General features: G+C 37.4%; 1 protein-coding gene across 2 annotated transcripts in view; it reads left to right on the top strand.

Annotated features, from left to right (window-relative positions):
- The window catches only part of kiaa1549lb (KIAA1549-like b), a 98,657-nt gene that overhangs the window by 7,210 nt on the left and 69,130 nt on the right, over positions 1–22,317 (top strand). For both annotated transcript variants that reach the window (XM_055174221.2, XM_055174222.2), the window contains exon 2: positions 18,836–19,186. In XM_055174221.2, coding sequence (XP_055030196.2) covers positions 18,836–19,186 — 351 coding nt within the window. The remainder of the gene's footprint in view (positions 1–18,835; positions 19,187–22,317) is intronic.

Below are 22,317 nucleotides of genomic sequence, written 5' to 3'. Positions count from 1 at the left end.
CATTACCCTTTCCTCCACGATTACAAACCTAGGTGTCAGGTTTGATCCACAACTAACATTTACTGACCACGTAAAATACATCTGTAAGACTTCTTTTCATCACCTTCGTAACATTTCAAAACTCCGTCCCCTTTTAACCCTTCCGGATGCAGAGAAACTTGTCCATGCCTTTATCTCCTCAAGGCTGGACTACTGCAATGGACTCCTCACAGGGATTTCTGGCAGGAACATCCAAAAGCTGCAATACATTCAAAACAGCGCTGCCAGAGTCCTTATGAGAGTCCGTAAATATGAACATATAACCCCTATCCTATACTCACTCCACTGGCTTCCTGTTTCATCCCGGATCGATTACAAAATTCTTCTGCTCACACATCAGTGCATCACCGGACAAGCACCACTATATCTGCAAGAGCTTATCACTGTGAAATCCTCTACTCGTACCCTCAGATCATCTGGGTGCCAACTTCTTCAAACTCCCACTACTAGGCTCCGAACCATGGGTGACAGAGCTTTCTGCTCAGCTGCGCCTCGGCTATGGAACAACCTCCCCATTTCACTGAGAACAGTACAGAGCCTGGACTCTTTTAAAGCAGATCTGAAGACATATCTTTTTAGAAAGGCTTTTTTAAGTTGATTATTCTATTACTTGTATTGTGGTTCTAATTTTTAATTGTAGCACTTTATTGTTAGACTTTATTTGCATTGTGGTATATATTTTTAACTGTAGCACTTTGAGATTCCTTGGAATGAAAAGTGCTTTATAAATAAAATCTATTATTATTATTATTATTAATACATCTATATTATTGTTGTAGGAGGATGGTTGTATAACTTGGGGATTTGTGGCTTAATAAAGCGCATGTGACTTTAACAAAACAAGACATGAGGGGTGGAAGTAGTGAATGTTGGCATAAAGTCTGGTCTACATTGCAGTTTAGGGAGCTTTTTTACAATCCATGTGTTATAACGTCTAACTCTAATAGACTGGTCTAATTATTATTATTATTTAGTGAAATACACATCAGTCAGTGCATGGACTGTGGATTGTAGTTGTGCTGTTTTAGATTGAGTGATAAACATATTTAAAGGCAGGTTTTCATTAACATACCATCAGTTTCATGTAGTTAGTCATTGAGAAACAGGATAATTTGCAATCATTTAAAGAGATTATGGAGTTTTATTCCCATGTACCATTTTCCTTAATGTGCTCATATGTAGTTTAGAAATGGACTGATTGGGGAAATCCTCAGTAAAGTTCATACATGAAGTTTTAATTGCTTTCAGGGGCAGGCAGCAAATCTTCATGGGATTAGATGAAATGCAAGCGTCTCTGTTGTTCTGTTGAAATCAATGAGGTCTGATTCAGCGGAGGCGTTTGCGTGCTACAGATGCAGATGGAGGCATACAGTATCAGTTTTTCTTAGTGTCATCCTTTGCCATGGTTTATTATTTTATTAAATGGGATTTGGCCAGTAAAACCCTGATCTCTCTTGTATATGATAGGCCTTCAGTTGAACCTCTGCAAAATAATGCATTTGTTGGCAGGAGGCATAAGACAAGAGGAAACATGATTTGTTGGCATCATGTACTGTCACTGGCTGGTGATCTGCTCACAGAAACATACAATCCGTGCCTTCAGGATATGTATTGCAGTTGTGTCAAGCACTTTGTATTACAGAATTATACACACATAATCTGACAGGTCTGTTTTCTTACCTTTATGTTTTAAATGTGTATGTTGTTATTGAAACAAAAGGAATGGATATGCAGCACTTCCATACAACTACAGTTTTTTGGTGACCACCTCTATAAAGCTCTTTGGTGATTATATGAGTGCAGGTACATTTGATTTCCAAAGTCATTATTTTTTCAGCTTTTGTCAAATTTGTATTATTTTAATAATTTTGTAGTTTTTTTCATGTTTTGCAAGATGTTAGATGCAAGAATTGAGACTGACTAATGAGGACAACAGAAAATCAGGATTTTCAGCTCTATAAGAAATTCATATTTTGTACTTGTGATCCATGACAATTACCAAATTATTAAAATAAAAAAGTATTTAATTAATTATTAATTAGATTTTATTTAATAATTTGAAAAACGCTAAAACAATGTTATCAGACTTCTGTCTATCTGCATTTGTTTAGTCCACATATTAGTTTTCCCTGGCCAAAAAAAAAACAGCTTACATCGACAAGCATCATGACAAGAAACTACCCTGCATGCAATTTTGACTAAAACAAGGCTACATTCGTGCTGTCTGTGAAAGTCTAATAGACGTCTACCGTAGCCCAAGAATAGACGATACGTAAACGTTAAGAAAAAATTAAAGGAACACCCTGAACAACTGTTGACTTTGCTTACATGTTGGAATATCAAACATTTTCAAGTTATTTTGGCAAAATGGCATGTAACCAAATTCAAGGTTATTTAGGGTAGAAGTAGGTTGCTCATAGCCGGACTATATAAGGTCTATAATTAGTCATCATTTCAACGTCTCAGTTTTTGCTTGCGGCTTTTGTTTGTCTTTATACACCATGTAAAGTGAACTGTTCTGTTTTATTCCATTTATTTGCTATTATACCACGGGTCTGTTGAATGCTGCATTCTGATTGGCTGAGAAATGTTCTATGGGTGTTGATTATTTTTCTGTAAACCGCACACCTAATTTTTCAAATGTCTTTAAAATAGGCACCAGAGCAATGTTTGTGGTAACCGTGGTATAAGCGGAATAATTGACTCCGGTCCCCTGAACCACTTGAAAACAATGCACACCTGTGGCGTAACAGCACTCCGCTTCGCGTCGTGCCGCATTACCACCTTGGTGTGCACTATTTTCTTACAATTCAATGGCCCGTCGTCAATTATTCCTTACTTATGGTACTCAAACAAAACACTGAAATCCTGCAAAGGATACTAATTTTACCAGTCTTGTACAGCACATCAGCCAATCGCAACTCTGACAACTGTTTTTATATACTAAATTACTTTCCAGTTTTATGTGCAACACATAGCATTGCTACACAGAAAAAAGGTCCCTATCTTTCACTGGTTTGGTACCCTTTAAAAAAGTACACATGCACATAAAGAGTTCATATAAGTACCTCAGAGGTGCATCTGGTACCAAATGAAAACTGTAAATATCTGTACATATCTGTATAAATGTGCCCAGTGACAGCTGGGGATGATTTTTTGACCATATTTTTTTCTGACAAAGTATAATTTATGTACAATGTCCTTATGGTTGAGCATTTGTGGTAACATTAATTACAATTATTGGGGAAAGTGGTCATGTACTGCATGAGACAGACACTCAATATACAGTGAATCCGCTTATTTCCTTATCATTTTCTCCTCCTACACAATTACTCTACATTCGGTACAGCCCGTGATAGCACATATTCTCGATATTCAAGATTCATTGCATTTCACACATTTTTATCTGCTTTTCACACTTTACTTACAGTATGTAGAACAGTCCAGCATTGTGACTTCACATGAATGTCACACCAGCCACCAAATGAATGTCTTCAAATGAATGTGAGCATCATAAATCAGTAAACACAAAACTGATTATTGCATATATTTGCTTAGATGTCCCTAATGTTAATGCTGTTTTAGATGATGTTTTAGTAGTGTGTTAGTGGTGTGACTTGAGTTAAAGGAATAGTTCACTCAATAATGAAAGACAGCATTATATTTAAAGGAAGAGTATGTAAAAAATGTATATCAATTAATCATAAAATGGCCCTGATATGTCACTAGACATTAAGAAATCATTTTCATTTGAAACCCTTATATCACTCACAACAGTGGTCCGGCCAGGATATTGTTATTTAAAAAGTAGAGTTTCAGCCCTCAACTGATGTTCATGTTGTCATGTTGTGTATTGGCCACCAGTTGTGTGATTGCAGTACCAGTTTTAGCCACAAGTTTTGTGATTGCAATACCAGTTTTGGCCACAATCCTACATACTGTTCCTTTAATATCCTGGGGCCTCATTTATAAAGCGTGTACGCACAGATTTGATCGTAAAGTATCCATACACAAAAACCCACGGCAAAGTCCATATTTAAACTGTCTTTGACGCGGAAAAGTGATTAGCGCCACGTCAGGGTCTGAGCAGACGTACGCACTTTTGCTAGTCCGATTGCTGCAGGTTTTTGGCAATATAAGCCATTCTTGCTGCTCGAAATTGGGTATAAACATTGAAAGTGCTATTTTATTTATCTATGACATTAATTAGGCGGAGGTCTCAAACTGCTCAGCTGCGCACAAAGTTCAAGATCATTTGCGATTTATAAATTTCACATCCAAAAGAAAGGGGTACGTACATTTTCTGTGCGCAAGTTCGGTTTATGAATCACACGTATGCATTTTTGATAAATTATCTTAAGCAGCAGCATTTTATAAATGAGGCCCCAGGTCTGGAAATGGCAGAAATTCACTGGGGGAACTCTAGTTTGGAGGGGGTGGGGGATAATTTCAAATGACTTCTTAGACGGGTTTAAAAACTAATACAAAAAAATTGTTTGTTTGTTTTTTTAATATTGTAATTTTGTAACATCATCCTGCCCAGGGACTGCAGATGCAAATTAGTTCTATAGCTAACTGGCACAACACTGTTGTTGTGCGTTGTCCCTGTATAAATAAACAAATAAATGAAATGAAAATGAAATGTGTCGGAGCACCGTCCACTACACCATCGGCTCCTACAGTCACAAACTTTTAAAAAATATGTGTCCCTAATGTATAAAAATATATTTGTAGAGTGTGAAAATTTGTATATTTAATGAAAGAATATTTTAAATAAGAGGAAGCATCTGAAATAAAAACCCATATATCAGTCATATAGTGCCACTGTGACTGTGAAGTGTCAAGCCGATGTTGTTGGCAGCAGCAGATATACGCTAAGATTCAGGTTAGTTGTTAAATTTTGCAGTGGTCACATTTATATCCATCACTCTCACAGGATATCCATCTGCTTCAGGCATCTTCTCACTTAAACTCAAGGCAAGGTAGCAAAGTAGGCTGACGTTCTGCTGGTTTTGTTTAATATTATTCAGGTCAGTGTACTGTGGCACAGATTCTGTGCAGTTGTGCCGTGTGAAACAGCTCTCTGATGGGTTCAAGGTTGTGCTAATTCTTACTTTACTTAAAAGTTTCAGAAATAGTGTGAATATTTTAAAATGTAAGCATTTTATATTAAATTAAAATGATATTATTAATAGGAAATTACTATACACTCACCTAAAAGATTATTAGGAACACCTGTTCAATTTCTCATTAATGCAATTTCTCATTAAGTGCTGTGGGCAAAAATGCCTTGTTGATGCTAGAGGTCAGAGAAGAATGAGCCGACTGATTCAAGCTGATAGAAGAGCAACTTTGACTGAAATAACCACTCGTTACAACCGAGGTATGCAGCAAAGCATTTGTGAAGCCACAACACGCACAACCTTGAGGCGGATGGGCTACAACAGCAGAAGACCCCACCGGGTACCACTCATCTCCACTACAAATAGGAAAAAGAGGCTACAATTTGAACGAGCTCACCAAAATTGGACAGTTAAAGATCTGATGAGTCTCGATTTCTGTCAGTCAGAATTTGGCGTAAACAGAATGAGAACATGGATCAATCATGCCTTGTTACCACTGTGCAGGCTGGTGGTGGTGTTGTAATGGTGTGGCGGATTTTTCTTTTTTTTGGCACACTGTAGGCCCCTTAGTGCCAATTGGGCATTGTTTAAATGCCACGGCCTACCTGAGCATTGTTTCTGACCATGTCCATCCCTTTATGACCACCATTTACTCATCCTCTGATGGCTACTTCCAGCAGGATAATGCACCATGTCACAAAGCTCGCATCATTTTTAAATTGGTTTCTTGAACATGACAATAAGTTCACTGTACTAAAATGGCCTCCACAGTCACCAGATCTCAACCCAATAGAGCATCTTTGGGATGTGGTGGAACGGGAGCTTCGTTCCCTGGATGTGCATCCACAAATCTCCATCAACTGCAAGATGCTATCCTATCAATATGAGCCAACATTTCTAAAGAATGCTTTCAGCACCTTGTTGAATCAAATCCACGTAGAATTAAGGCAGTTCTGAAGGCGAAAGAGGGTCAAACACAGTATTAGTATGGTGTTCCTAATAATCATTTTGGTGAGTGTATATCTTTACCTTTTTTTAAATCAAATCATGTAAACTCTCAAATTACACATACCAGCAAGTTGTAAACATCAGATTCTTGCATTTCTTGTGACTAAATGTTATGATAAACTAACTTTGAGAAATGTTCACCTTAAAATGAATTGTGTGACAACCGTGATATAAAGCAAATCTCTTGTTTCTATTTAAGAGTTTACAATGTGCTGTAGTTGCCAAATTCCTCAAACTATATATTAAATCAGAGTCTGCAAGATCTTCAGACAGGATGGGAAACACATTTCATTGTAAAGTCTCAAAAAAGGTTTGAATATGAATCCGAAAAATATGAAAAGTACATTATTACCGTGTAAATGGTTACAGGGTGAAGTCAGCAAACGGTTGCCGCCGAATTCGATACAGAAGCAGCTGTGCATAATCTAACTTTTACATCATTTTAACTGAGGTCATTGCTTAGGTTAGTTAACTGCACTCATTGTAGATTTAAAGCTGTTGGTCACCAAAACTGAGTTCCCCACAGCAAGGTCTTTTTCGGAGGGGCCAGTTATTGAAGTTAAGTTCAGCTTGCCTCCAGCCCTATGAGTCTGTGCTGAAAGTGTGATTTTGAGAATAGACAGCCATGGATGAAGCACCTCATGTCCACAGGGCTTCATTTTTAATAAACAGCTGATCAGACTGAAACACTGATCTCACTTTTTTACTGCAATTGACATTTATGTTTGTGGCGTTTGGTGTACGAGTGTTTCTGGAGACACAAGACTCCAGGGGGAGTCGGGCTGAATGAAGATGAAAGTATGTGGGATACACCTTCTCATTAGTTCATTTCCACACCAGCACGTTGGCCTCCCAGAAGTGATATACTGTAAATGATCTGTGAGGAAGAAAGGCTTGCAGGTGGAAAAAAGATTTATTGAAGGGAAGTTATATTGCAGAGTTTACGGTCTTATGACTTAATGGAGGTCTCTGTTCGGTTTCATTTAAACTTAAGGGTGGGGTGGTATGATGGTGAAGGCCACGTGATGGTGGAAATCTGTGAACCTGTACAGATCTATATACTACACCATTTTGAATAAATTGTGGCCTTTATTCGAAGGTTGTGTCATTTAATAATTGATTGTTATGAACATGTCTGAGCTTTCTGTTGTTGGCTGACAGAAGTGGAACCCTGCGGGGTCTCCTGCTGTTGTATCTCACCTGCCTTAAGGTTAGATATGTTTTTAATGTTAGATAAGTTATTATAGCGATTTTGTAAGCTTGAGAACAGTCTCCGTTGACCTTTCACATCAGCAGGGCTTTACCATCCACAGTTGCCCTCCCGCTGGGTGTTTTATTTTAGATTGGCAGCATTTTAAATATAAAGTCTATAAAGGGATTTCTCTCAGATCAGCAGGAATACTTAAACAATCCCATCTGACACCAACAATAATGTCATGGTCTAAAGCACTGAGATCACTTTTTTCTCATTCTGATGGTTGATGTGAATAACAGATGATCCTCTATGTGCATGATGTGTTGCACTGCTGCTACACAATTGGCTGATAATCACATTAATCAACATGATCTCATGAGAATACTTGTGTATTTTTATCAGGGCTTTGAACCAGAATTTTTTTCCCAATTGGTTCGTTCCGAACAGAAACAGTATTTTAAGGTTTCCGGTTTTTGGTTCAATCCTAAAATTGACGTTCCTGAAGCAGTAAGAACAAATAATAAAGTTCCTGAACCGTTTAATAACGTTCCATGTCAGCTGTGGGACATACAAATAAGACGCCTGATCATTAGGACATTAAACTTAAATTATTAGTCTACATAATTTTCAAACATCAAACATTTAAAAAGGCTACATTATGTAAGCAGCATAACTGTAATTCTGACATGCCTTCATTTGTTGAGTGCATTTAAACACGCGCACACACACAGACGGAGGAGGAATTCCAAACGGTGCTTCGGAAAGAAGATGCAGCATAAACAGTCGCTCCACATAAAGTGAAAACTACGTTGTTTTTCAGTGCTTTATTCACCAAATGTATTTAATGGACTACAGTATGAGACACAGTAGTGCAACTCTCTCTCAAGTTTATATATCAAGAGTTGTGATCTTTGAAATGCATAGGGATCATCAGATTTGGTTTGGACCGGACACATTCAACCACATGTGCGTCTGTGCGTACAGAAAATTGCTCACTTTAGCGCCTTTTTGTGGATAATTTGTTTAAAACAACTTAAGTGTTCACATTTGCAAGCCTTTGAAACACGTGCAAATGATCAACTTTTACCCAATTTGCGTATTAATTCACAAATCGCATGTGAGCCGAACCGTGGGTCATGATCTGTACGGATCACGGATCAACTGCGATCCGTTACACCACTAATTAGTATTAAAAAACAAACATCTTGAGATACTTGGTAGGCTACAATATTTACCTCTTATGATTGAGCATTAGAGACGTGGGATGAGTAGGCTACATCCTGGTGGAAAGCTTCTCATTTCTCCGATGAGTCAACCGGACGACCGGAAGTGAACTTCACAGAGTATTACACAGAAATCTTGTCAAAGAACGGGGAAAAAATGGTATTAACTGGTTACAGTTATTTTAAATAAACGTTTATGTTCCGGAACATATATTTTTTTAAAGTTTCTGGTTACGTATTCGATCCGTGAACCGGTTCAAAGCCTTGATTTTTATGTAAAGTGTGGTTGTACCATTTACTTACAGTTTCATACACACTGAAACATATAATATTGACGTATTGACAGGATTGATACGTTATAATTTACGTATTAACAGCTATACAGACGTAGAGATTTGAGATTTTTTCATGTTCATAACATGTTTTCAATTGTTGTTTTTTTACTTAGTTATTTAATGCTCATTTACCTAATGAAATGTTCATGACTTAATAATATTATACAACAGTTCTTTCTGGTTCTTGATTCTGATTGGCTAAGAGCTCTTCTGATCCGTGCAATATTCTACTGATATCAGAACAGTAACCGGACCATTTGTATCATTCCACCATCTACTGGTCATTTTACAATTAGTGAGGGAGGCTTCTTAGGCCCTGTTTATATTAGAGCGGTTGCGTTTTAAAATGTCATTTTAAAATGAAAACGATCTTCGTTTATACTGGCATTTTAAAAAGAATCTTCATCCACACTATACACCACCATAAACGCATGAAACATGACCAATCACGTAACTGGGCATGCACATAAAAGTGTAAAATAACTTATTACTCTAATAATAGCTTACATTTGAGCATTTATGCAGCCTAGGGGTGTGCGATATTGACAAAAATTAATACCTGGATCCTTTGCCGGCAACTACAACAGACACTATTTTTTAACTTATAAAAATGTGTTTGGGAAAGTCTTCAGCTCCCCCCTACAACATATTAATATGATTAATAGGTTAATGTTGATTTAAAAAGGAAGCATTCAAGTGAACAGTACTAGTAGCGAACTTGAAGCAAAAATACATTTCAGCAAATGCAAACTTCAATCAAACATAATAAGAGGTGAAGTATAGCTTTAGCTTACAGAAATGCTTATTGCTTTAATGTATGGAGTTCCTCTTCAGCCATTTCATGCTGTGAATTCATACGAACTGACTGTATTCTTCAGAAAAACACCAAATAACTTATCTTCCCGTACCTGTCTGTTCAGTGCGTGTGTGTAAAGTATAAAAAATTTATATGACGTTAATTTTTAAAAGTATGCGAGGTCCGTGCACGTCCTCCGCTAGCAACACAGAAATAGCAAAAAGCGCAATCGGCTAAACGAGCATTAAATATTAATATGACGTTGATTTTGTTTTTATTAAATTATATTCACAAAACTTATCAACAAAACATTTATTAAAATTAAGAGACAAATTATCTGAAACAAAATTCATTTTAAAGTAGAAAACAAAACTTAAATTAAACTCGAAAATAATGTCTGGCCCATTACAATTCTCCCTTCATATTGGCCTTTACAACCCGTTTAAAATTACAGTCTGTCTTTCGTAATAAGCTAACTAAATTTAAACAAAACATAAACAACATTACAACAATATTCAAACTCAACAATACTGAAACATAAATACAAAACAGACATTATCTATAAGGATACATGTTAAAACAATCCGATATAGCGTTTATACTAGCTGGTTGGTAGATGTTTACTATTTTTGGCAAAAGTTAAACCTCCGTTGCAAACCTCCATTTAGTTTCCAAAATAATTTTTACTTTTAAAATAATGCGCTGTCACGTTAGCATCAGCTGTTCATTTACAGAAGACTCCGTCTACGTTCATTTACACTCAGAGCAACGTCTGAGTTCTCAAACTAAAACAGGGTCTGCAGTGTTTACAAACGACTCCGTTTATGAGGGTCGAAAACGGTAGTGTAGTGTAAATGAAAGGCGTAAACGTGGCAAAAGTAACGCGTTTTAAAAGGTAAATGCATTAATGTAAACATAGCCTTAAAACACTTTAGCCAAACACTCATCTTCGACTGGAACAGAGTGGATGGTCACAGACACACATTAACAGGCTCAAATGCTGTTTTAAACACTTTCCGTCTCAATAAGTTCCCTAGATCGTGAATCAGTCTGTGAATCCCAATCGGAAGTGATTATCCCTATGCCCTAATCCCTTCGCAGATCAGAGCTTATGGATGTAAACTTTCAAGGGAGTAGTGCTAGTAAAAGCATTTAAAATGAATAACATTTGTGTAATATTTATTTTGTTTGCCTTACAAATTTTTTTTCCTATGCAACAATTACACCAAAACTTAAAAATTCTTAAATAATGTTGATTTTATTTATACGTCTGTAATCCACATCTTTAAAATTCATACGATTGCGAGGAACAGATCCAAATTCAGTCCTTTATCCAGCGATCTTAAGCAACCATAAACGTCAAATCTCACGTTCGTTATCAATTTAAATTCGAATATTGCGTCTCAAGAAGCTTTGCGACACATTTGCTGCGTCCGAAACCGCCTACTTCCATACTATATAGTACATGAAAAGCAGTAGGCGTGGCGAGTAGTATGTCCGAATACATAGTATTCGAAAAACAGTATGCAAAAAGTACCCGGATGACCTACTACTTCCGGTTAGATTTTGCAGTGTGCATACAATGGACACTTCACTATCCCACGATGCCCCAGGAGAGGAGTTACCCAAAGAAGAAGACAACGCGTAAGCTGAATTCGGCTGGAATGACATGACGTGATGACGACGTATGTCACATGATGTAGCAACATGGTGGATGTAGTACGTCCGAATCTCATTCATACTACCGGGATTCACAGCAATCTTTAGCGTTTAAAAGATTTGTAAATGTTTTACGTTTTTATAGCTGTAAAAACGTAATAATGCTATGCATAAATGTTACAAATACATCTACATTTACACTTTAGCATCTAATTAAATGTACAAAATGTACATTTTGTGTTTTTGAAAGTTGCGTATTATTCCTACGTATTAACAGTGAGACCAGGCTGGAATAATATGTGTAAAGTTGTTTCTAATGAATTGCTCAGTACCATGACCTAACTATTTTAGTCATACCATCCAACCCTAGAAACATGACAAAAAATATAAAAAGATTTTAGATTTCGCTAACAGACTCACTAACAAAAAAGACATGAAATTACAGTAAAGTCTTTTTCAGTATAAAAATCTGAGAAACAGGAGACTTCAGCAAGCATCTACATTTGCTCCCTATCTGTATTGTTGACTAAGAGAAACAGCTAGATATTAAAGAGACATCTTATGTTATTTGTTGTTCTTGTGCTGTGTCTCTGCAGACACTGTCTGTGGAAAATCCATTGCTTAGTATGTTATAAACTGCAGAGAAACACATACACTTACTCCACAGGGATATTGACAACTGTGTTAGCCATTGGGGTGTGATTCACAGGACAGAGGGACACTAGATGACCTTCACGGTTCTTCAGTGGATGTAACCAAACTGAACAAAAGAGGATTCTGGGCTGACTGTGTAACTCGCAACCGGTCCTGAGTCCTGTTATATTATAACCTATACACACATTTTTCTTCTGAAACAATCCTTTGTAATATTCTTTAAATCGTTGACTTCAACCATGATGTAGTTTTAGCATTTCTATAAGGGAAGGAATGTACAAAAGCTTTGGCTTGGTTATCTTTATCTGCTAGGGTGCTACTGCTAGTGTGAGTGAAGGCTTTTGCTTAAACATGCACATAATTACAGAGGATAGGAATGCAAGGAAATATGGAGAACCCATGTAGCAGATCTAGGCAGGTGGTGCTGGGGCAGGAGGGGGGTACTGTAGGAATAACCCCATGGCACATGCATTGAGATGAACCAGGACAGAATGGAAATAAATAGGTCACGTTGTTATGGAGGGAAGATTGATTAGATGTGCTGCCATCTTTCTGAGAACCATTCAGCTGCATAGAAGAGTTTTATTACTGAACCTGTCATTTATTCATCTAGCAGCCACTTTTATCCAAAGCAGCTTACATTGCATTACAAGCTATACATATTTTTGTCAGTATTTGTGTTCTCTGGCAATTCAACCCACAAGCTCTTGCAGTTGAGCGACAGGAACATTCTCTATACCTGCATGTTGCCCTTCAGTCTTTTCTCTTGAACATCTTGCATTTTGGCTTGATTTGCACAAAGTTGCTGCCAACACGGTGCATGCTGTGAGGTCAGTACTGAGGTGCAGATAGGATTAAAGCTGCCAAGCACGAAATTGGTTTATGATAAACCAAATGGGTGTAATCACAAAAAATATAAATGTAATAATATACTGTAAGCAGAAGTCTCTTTTAATCTCCATTGCAGTATACTAATAAAGAATAATGATGTAAAGTATATTCTTCAATGTTCATGCCAATATTTGTTTGTTGCAAGTGGTGTTCAGTTTTGTTTGTAGAAAGACTGTGAGGTTTATTTCTTAGGTCTTTTATTTGATTGATGTTGTCGGTGGGCAGATTGAAGCAGTAAGGGAGCACAGTGCAAGATTTACTGATGCTTTAATCTCATTGCACAAAGCCACTGGAAGACATGCAAAACAGTGCTGATGTGACACAAACTGTGAAACTCACATCTATGAAGATCTGATGTTTTAAAGAACTCAAACATTAACTTCTCATCTAACCTTGCTGGTTGTGTTTTAACTAATGAAGAACAGATGTTTCATTTTTACAATCTTAGGTGAAATTTAACATGTGCCCAAATCAACATATTCATGGACTATTCTATGCCACTTTGTAGTATAAATAGCGTAGTGTTTTCCATCAAGAAGAAGTGCACACTGAATATCCGTCATTTCACCTTCTAGGTTAACTATAGAAGTGGTATAGAGGACCCAAAATAGTCCGGCTATGAGTAACCCACTTCTAGCCAAATTAACTTGTGAAATGTCTGATAATCCATTATGTAAGCAAAGTCGACATTTTTTTAATTTATTTTATTTCATTTTATTTTTTGGGATATACAGTTTTTACTGACAACCCAAATTTTGTTTTGTTTTAGTCTAGATATCTGGGTTGTGTTTGGATGGCTACTAGATGTCTTTTAACTCATTCCCCGCCATTGACGAGTTATCTCGTCAATTAAGAGAGAACATTTGCATGAAAAAACATTTTCCTCTTGATGAGTTTTTATTATAATCTGTAATACCGTGATTATCCACTCTTACCCAATTTATAAAAAAAACTAGGCCTGTCAAAAGATTAATCGCGATTAATCACATACAAAATAAAAGTTGAGTTTGCATAATATTTGTGTACTGTGTGTATATATTATGTATATATAAATGTAATTACATACAGTACACACACATAAATTATGGAAAAACGTTTATTTTGTATGCGATTAATCACAATTAATCTTTTGACAGCCCTAAAAAAACCTGAAGCAAATTTTTTTTATTAATTGTACACTCTGTTGATGTTTTGATAATCGCTCGATCTGAATCTGATCTCTAACAAAATTCCTTCTCTAAAATGCAATTATTTCAGCTTTTTGCAAAAATGTTCATGCATTTTTTCCCCATTTTGTTATTGTTTGTTTGAAAGCAGAGGGTCTGTTCTTTCATTTAATATATTTGTATGTTTATATATTTTTAGAAGAAAATTTTCCAGGAAGGCATTTTGTGAAACTTTTGTGAAAATCTTTCTTTCTTTGTTCAGTCGAGAAGAAATTATGTTTTTTGAGGAAAACATTGCAGGATTTTTCTCATTTTAATGGACACCAACACTTAACTCAACATGTAACAGTTTTTTTTTCAACGGAGTTTCAAAGGACTATAAACGATCCAAAACGAGACATAAGGGTCTTACCTAGTGAAACAATTGTCATTTTTGACAAGAAAAAAAAAATGCCACAACTTTTCGTCTAGGTCTGGTCCAGCACGACCTAACGTAAATGCGTAGTGACGTAGGGAGGTCACGTGTTCCATATATAAAACGCACATTTGCGGACCATTTGAAACAATAAACTGACACAAAGACATTAATTAGTATCATTCCACATACAACAACGTAGGAACGGTCCTCTTTCAACACACTTGTAAACACTGGGGCGGAGTTTCGCGTTCGTCCTCTGTAACCTCTTGACGTCATGACGTGTTGCGTGAGGTCACGCTGACACTTTCAGGACCGGAGGAAGATGAGAAATTGTGGTTTAAAAGTGTATATTTGTTATTTTTCTTGTAAAAAATGACAATCGTTTCGCTAGATAAGACCCTTATGCCTCGTTTGGGATCGTTAAGAGTCCTTTGAAACTCCGTTGATTAAAAAAAACTGTTACATGTTAAGTGTTGGTGTCCATTAAAATGAGAAAAATCCTGCAATGTTTTCCTCAAAAAACATAATTTCTTCTGGACTGAACAAAGAAAGACATCAACATTTTGGATGACATGGTGGTGAGGAAATTATCTGGATTTTTCTTTTAAGAAAATAAACTATTCCTTTAAAGTAATCTGTAATGTTGACCTTTTCAACGCAGGTGCTGCAGTTGACAAACAACTATAATCAAATACACTTGAATAGGCTGATGAAAGATCTTAAACTTGTTAACACGCACCGGCCCGGCGGCGGGCCCTAGGGGGCGTTTTTACGTGTTTTTGTACTTTGTTTAACATCAAATATTCAATCAACAATCATAAACTTTGCATTATTTGAAAGTTTAAACACTCCAAATTCATGTTCTGAGCTTATTTTTGCAATCAATACACTGGTGTGGAAAAGATTAAATGAAATGCAGACGGAATGCATATAAAAAATTTTGTGGGTACTCACATGGCTTGCCATATGGTTCTGACAATTTCTGACAATTCCCAAAAACTTCAACGTACATTGCAAGGTAAGGGTCCACTCTTCAAAAAGCATCCCACGTTTTAATCCAAAACAATGAAAAATAGTGAGAAATCCAGCAATATCCTCCTTTGTTTACATCCGCGTGTCCGCTAAGTATGATCGATCATGTTTATTTTCTATCAAATATCGATTTTTATCAGTGAAAATCCATCTCTTCCTGCTTCGTTAGACTGTTCAGATAAATATCCCGCCCTATTTTTCTGTTTTGTCCAATCAGAAAAGGTTTGACAACTCAAAATCTCATGCGACCAATGATTTGCCTAGATAGATGTCCTTCAGCTCACCATAGGCTTTTGACTGGATTACACCAAAACAAAGCCAGCCAATGCATAGTGAGCAAAGCTTTGATTGACAGAGGAAGTAACCAATCATGAAACGATTACAAGGATTCAACTTACGTCAGTAAAGTGTACTTCTGCGCAAATCTACAGAAGCGCATGGAGAGAAATGCCCACGCCCCCTCCGTGCGCGTTTGTTTGTTTGGGTAGCATAGCAGCCGGCTAAGCTCTCCGGAGCCGCTGAGAAACCTCTTCAAATGTTAGATATAACATCTCCATTGTGGATCGTGGACTACAGATGACTTTTTTGTGTTGAAAGTGTTTTGGAGAAGTTGATAAAGAGCATGATCGCGGCTCAACAATGCAAGACTGGATGTAAACAAAGCGCGTCGTCGAGGAGAGATGGACCGGATCAAGCCTAGTTTATAGTCGCCGCGTCCGCAAGAGCGCGTTGGTGCGCGCGGCAAAAATGACGTCAACGCGGAGTGGGCGGTCGCGCGCGTTGGGTGCGCGAGACCCCATTTCGCGTGGCGCTGTGCACGGCATTTTTTGTAACTTTCCGCGCGGCTCCGCATCCGAAAATGACCGAACTCGAGGCGATTCTGTCCGAGCAGGCAAGCCTGTGACGTATCTCTTTGATAAATCCAAGCAAAACAATGTATATATTTATCTGACACTCTGGAAGTAAAGTATGGAAACTTTGCAGTTTAAAACACGAATTATTTTACATGAATCAGAATGTTTGGCTTATATTTGTATTGAATGAACCACTGGATGAGGAATAAAATATAAACCTTAAGATGTCTGTACTGTTTGTTTAGTAAAAACGTTAATGAAATGATAATGTTTAATAAAGACATATTTAAAAGATTGTTGTTTTATTCATGTTCTCATATTTATATATATCAAACTCTAATGTTAAAAGCACTAGGGTTGTTCCAGCGAACGACTTCTTCTATCCTCTTCTTTGTGTTTGTTTTTGACTTTATTGCTCGCGTCGCCGCCTGGTGGTTAAAAAAATAGTGCAACGGCGAGCGCGTTAACTATAAACGCCTCGTCCGTTTGGTGAGACGCGCGCGCGATCCGCGGAGGCTTGCGTTGCGGACCAAAGCGCGAGTATAACCAGCCCTTCATGAGCTCAGCTGCGCTCGCTTGGATAAAGTAAGTGGATTCTTTTGTTGATTTACGTTACATTTCTTGTTTCATGTTAGCTGTTTTGATTATAAAGTAACACTGGAGATGACTAATATACGAGTTTTACATGGTTTCGTTTTTGTATGACATGTTATATAAATGCATCATATTTATAGCTATATGAATCAAATGCACAGAATATACAAACTAAAAACTAGAAAATAAGATATGTGGTGGAAAATATGAGTATTACCAGCTGAGAAATATAGGTTATTTGGCAAACATAAGACATTTGTAATTATAAATAAATATATTCATGTAATGTGTGTGTGTTTGTGTATTATGTTCATGTATATTACATCATAGTTTCTCATACAAATAGTTGTATGTCTCTAACTTTTGACTCAAACTAAAATCCTCTCTTGCTTTGTGTGTGTGTGTGTGTGTGTGTGTGTGTGTGTGTGTGTGTGTGTGTGTGTGTGTGTGTGTGTGTGTGTGTGTGTGTGTGTGTGTGTGTGTGTGTGTCTGTGTGATGTGATGTAAAACAGGACTTCAGCTGACACAGGAGGACTGGAATCTGGAGTGCATTCATGAGCGACCATATTCAAAATAGCAAGTATTTTGTTATAATGTGCAAATGTTTTTTTCTGAAATAGTTTTTTCTATGTGCTTTGGTGGGCAGAGAAGTTCTGAATTGATATACATAATGTAATATGTAGTCCTGACTCATTTTCTTTTTATAATCATGTCATATTGTTATCATGTGTATATTTGGAGTTTCCAAGTGCACTTTTTCTGAAATGACGCCTGGACTTTTTTGAAATAAAAGCTCACAGAAACAACATTTTTTGGAGTATCATTCTCAAATTTGAATCACAGCATGGTCAGACATTCAGTTCACCTATATGGTGTCCCCAGGTGTCTCACATGACCATTTCATACCTTTTTTGCTAAGTGAATGTTATTTAAAGAAAAACGGAAGTCATTTAATGTATATTTTACCTTGTTTTACTCTGTTTCTTTACTACTCTGAGTTGTTATGACTATTAGGCAACAATATGTCAAGTGTCTAGTTTCAAACAAGACCAGAATTATGAATATAGACCATAGGGTTTAAGAGCTGCAGATGTTTTAGTTTGGAGTTGTCGTTTTTCAGAAAATGCTCAAAAATATAAGTGCTAGCTAACAGGTTAATGAAAACTTAAACATGACAGGCATGATTGATTGGGGTATGTGTTAAACCTAGCCCTCCAGGACATGAAGCAGAACTGCCCAGCTGCACAGAAACCTGTCCATTCAGCACACAGTATGTTAGGAAATTCATTTTGCTGGAGTCAGGAGGAACCTTACAGTGAATATTTAGGTCTTGCAGATTTCTATGAATGAATCATTCTGACCTCCAGATACTGAGGATATCAGAGCGACAGGGAGGAACTGGTGAGCAAGTCGTTGTGGAGGTGTGCCAGTAAAAATCATTTGAAGAGTTTCTGTTCAGTCAGCATAGCAATCTGATGTGCACCTGCTTCATTTATCTTTCAGCTTCAGTCTTAAAGTGATACATTTGATTTATACTTTGTCTAAAATGTTGAGTTAAGATTAATGTTTTTTCTTTTACCTGCTATTGTTCGTGGTTTTTGAGGATGAAGCTTGCATTTGTAGTTAGCCATGCCTGCTGTCCACGACCCTTCAAGAATAGACCCAAGACCCATTTTTGGTTTTGATTCAAAACATTTATTCGTAAAAAATCTTTTGTGAAAAGAAATGATTTCTGAACAGGAAAAGAAATTACAGCCTGGAAAGTTTAAATGAAACAAATACACTGTGATTGCAAAAGGGAAACAATGTCCCTCAAAATACCTGCATTAATTCTACTCTGTTTTTCAGATGACAAGAATAATGAGGCATCTGGGTCAGCAGGGTCATTTCTGGATGTGGCCACCTCACCGTCCTCCCTTGTAAAGGAAACAAATCCGTTGTCTGTAGTCCAATTCAATTCCACAGGCTCCTCAAAGGGTAACAGAGAACAAGCAGCATTTTCCTCTATACTCACTCTGCTGGCCGGCACGACGCAAAGGCTTCCGAAACTACAGCCATCACAAGTCACTCCAGAGAGTCCCTTTATAAGTACCAATGAAACACATCAATGGCTTTCAAACAGATCTTTGGAGACAAATGAATCATCATTTGGCCGTCCGTCATCATCTGAGCTGGTCAGCAACCGTTCATTCATCTCAGGTAGGTTTTCCCACATACAACTGTAAGATTTTACGGAGAACACATTCCAAAGCTTGATGTGATTGTGACTTATAAGACATCAGTTATGTATCAAGGGGCTAGACTATACAAAACAAACATTAGACAAAATATATTTACTAACTATTGTTGGGCGATATGCCCATTTTGAGATTGTCCTATCGTCAGGCTGTGAGATCGCCGATACACGATAGTATCGGGGGGCTGGGCAATAGTTTACTCATTTATTTATTTCTTATTTACTAATTTATGTCACTTGATTGGTGGACGAAAAAGAAACAAGTGCAACACTGTCATGACCTCAACCTTCTTAAAACTGATGCCATTAATCTGAACGCATCATTAAATTCCTGGCGGTGTCAGGGAGCGGGAAAAAACACTCGCTAGTTTTAACCCTCTGCACGCTAACAATCTCTCTAGTGCAAGGAAATGTCAAAGCCGTGCGTATTACAAGTTCATGTGCGAGGAAGAGTCAGAGTCTTGCGTATTACAAATTCAGGTGCTGGAATGAGTTCATGCCGCACACAGTCAGGTCCGAGCAAGTGTCCATTAAGTCCAGGTGCGTGCAAGAAGGAATCTGCGCGTATTGCAAGCTCTTTCGCGCAAAATGAAGCCCACAAACTCTCTCGTGAGGAAAAGCATGCAATGCGCATGTTAATGTGAAACGATGATAATAAAAACCATCGCCAACTATCCTCATGAAAGCCTGCTATTGGCAATATGTCTGATACTATCGTCTATTGGCGCAACCCTAGTACTAACATCTGCAAAATGTTACTAAACCACTAATGTTCTTCAAATCATAACTAAACAACCTGCACTCTCCTGATCATAATGTTTGGTTTGCCCCTAGACAAGACATGGAAGACAAGAGATTTTTTTGACAACATCTTTTAAAAGCGACTTGTATCCGATATCAGCATTTGCACTAAACATGTTGCAAAACAATTCAAGGTTGACACACTGACCCAAAACCACAGAGGGAGTAAAACGTCGCAATATGCAATGGTCCTACAAGTTTGCCGTGATTTCACCAAGTAAGATGTGATCCTGGATCAACATTTTTTGTTGATCCTGGATCAACGTTTTAATCAAAGATACCCCAACCTACCCTTAACTCAAACCCTAACCATTTTTAAACCCTCAAATAAGTGTGAAATAATAGTTTGAGGAGAATTTCTTAAAAGCCCCTAACCCAATCCTAAACCTAAATCTAACATAGACACTAATCTTAATCCTTATTTCTATAATGAGACATAAAACTTTAACATTACTTCACTAAGTGAAGCCATCGTCATCAATTGCGCTGCTAAGAAGAGTCATGTGATTGCGGGTGATGTCCACCTGACTTGACGTTATTTGCTATTTCAATGACTCACGATTGGCCATAACAAAGAGCATAGGAATGTCATTCCTATCTGTGACTAGGAACACAGGAGACTCAGAGACAGCATTGCTACTGTAGCTGTGATTGGGAATACTGGAGAAAAGACTCTATCAGGCAACTGGGAACTTGTTTTATGTAAATCAAGAACTTTTTTAGTCATGATGGGAATCAACAGTAATTCAGGGATCGCTTCCCACTGAAGATTGGACCACTGAACCAGAAACCTCTTAGACCAAACAAAGCAAGGATACCAATTCAAGACTCTATGGGACCACCTAACCCAAAGATGCCTTTCTCCCTCTCCTTGTCCTCCTCTTGTATTTTGCAAAAAGTGAGTAGGAGGGTGGCCTCTGGTAAAAGAGAACGCTGGATGACACCTACAGTAAAGCAAAGCACTGGGTGGGTGCCACAGGGAGAAATGTACCACATACCAGCCTGAGGGTGTAATCGATAAAATGTTCCAAGTAAAGACTGCTAAAAGTGAACAGAATAAACAACAGACACAAATACAAACTCTACGTTCACATAACAAAAACACAGTGACTATTACATAACAGTAGTCTTTGATTGTAAGCACAAAAGCTTTAAAGATGTAGTCAGAGCACAGGTAACACATTCTTTTACATAACATCAACAGTAAGAGAGGTCCACCGAAACTTATTTTACTGTGGTGGCATTGGGCTGTACCATGGCTGGTTTGGATGCTGTCATTGGAGGATTGCTAACAAAGGTAACTCATGACCTTGTACATGGTGACGGAAACCTAGTTCAGCTGCTGGTGGTGCTCAACTAATATGGTGGCTTGTGTTGCATGGCATGGTCTGCCTGAGTTGAATTCTTCTGTAAGGCTCAGATGACTTGGTAGGATCCATCTGCAGTATATATATTGCAGTTGGCAGAATCATAGAACAGGCAGAGATCAAACCCGAGAGTTCATTCAACAAAAACAGGTTGTCTTATGTCTAAAGCACATTGTTTTCAGGCAGACCATTCAAAAACATCAGATTATTTGGAAAATTCTGAAATGTTTTTAGTTTTGTGTGTCTTATACATCAGATGTTTCGTGAGTGTGATGTCTAGATCACAAGCAGCTCTCTTTATGTAGTGTCAGATTGAGTCACTCACTTTAAAATACCTGACAGAAGAGAGTTACATAATTTCACACATTTCAGTCTCCTGAAATCTTTCTGTAGATGTGGGGGAATGAGAGCCAATGTAGATTGCTCAGTTTATATGAAAATTAGCATGTTTGAGTATATTAATGACTGTGCCTTCAAAGGCTTATATAGCAAAGGCCAACGAAACATTGTATGGGTCAAAAATTATAGATTTTTCTTTACGCCAAAATTCATTAGGATATTAAAGCGATAGTTCGGCCAAAAATGAAAATGACCCCATGATATGCTTACCCTAAAGCCATTTACATGTTCATCCTTTTTCATACGGACACATTCTTGTAGGTCCAGCTCCCTCAAGTCTAAAGAATGTGCATCCATACTCTGCAAAAGTAATTTCTGCCCTCCGCATTCGTCATACTTTACTACAAAAAGTGCTTACACTTGTTTATGAAGTTTTTAATATGCACTCTAAAAAATGCTAGGTTATTTTTTCTACCCAAACGCTGGTAGGGCCCTATAAAATCTGTTTTATTTTTTCCCAAATTCCGTTTTATTTTTTCCCAAATTCCGTTTTCTCCGTTTTAATTTTTGCAAATTCCATTTTATCC

This window comes from Misgurnus anguillicaudatus, chromosome 15, assembly GCF_027580225.2.
Source record: "Misgurnus anguillicaudatus chromosome 15, ASM2758022v2, whole genome shotgun sequence".
NCBI classification, from domain to species: domain Eukaryota; kingdom Metazoa; phylum Chordata; class Actinopteri; order Cypriniformes; family Cobitidae; genus Misgurnus; species Misgurnus anguillicaudatus.
The sequence above is the reverse complement of the archived record's forward strand: the minus strand, read 5'-3'. Positions and strand labels throughout refer to the sequence as shown.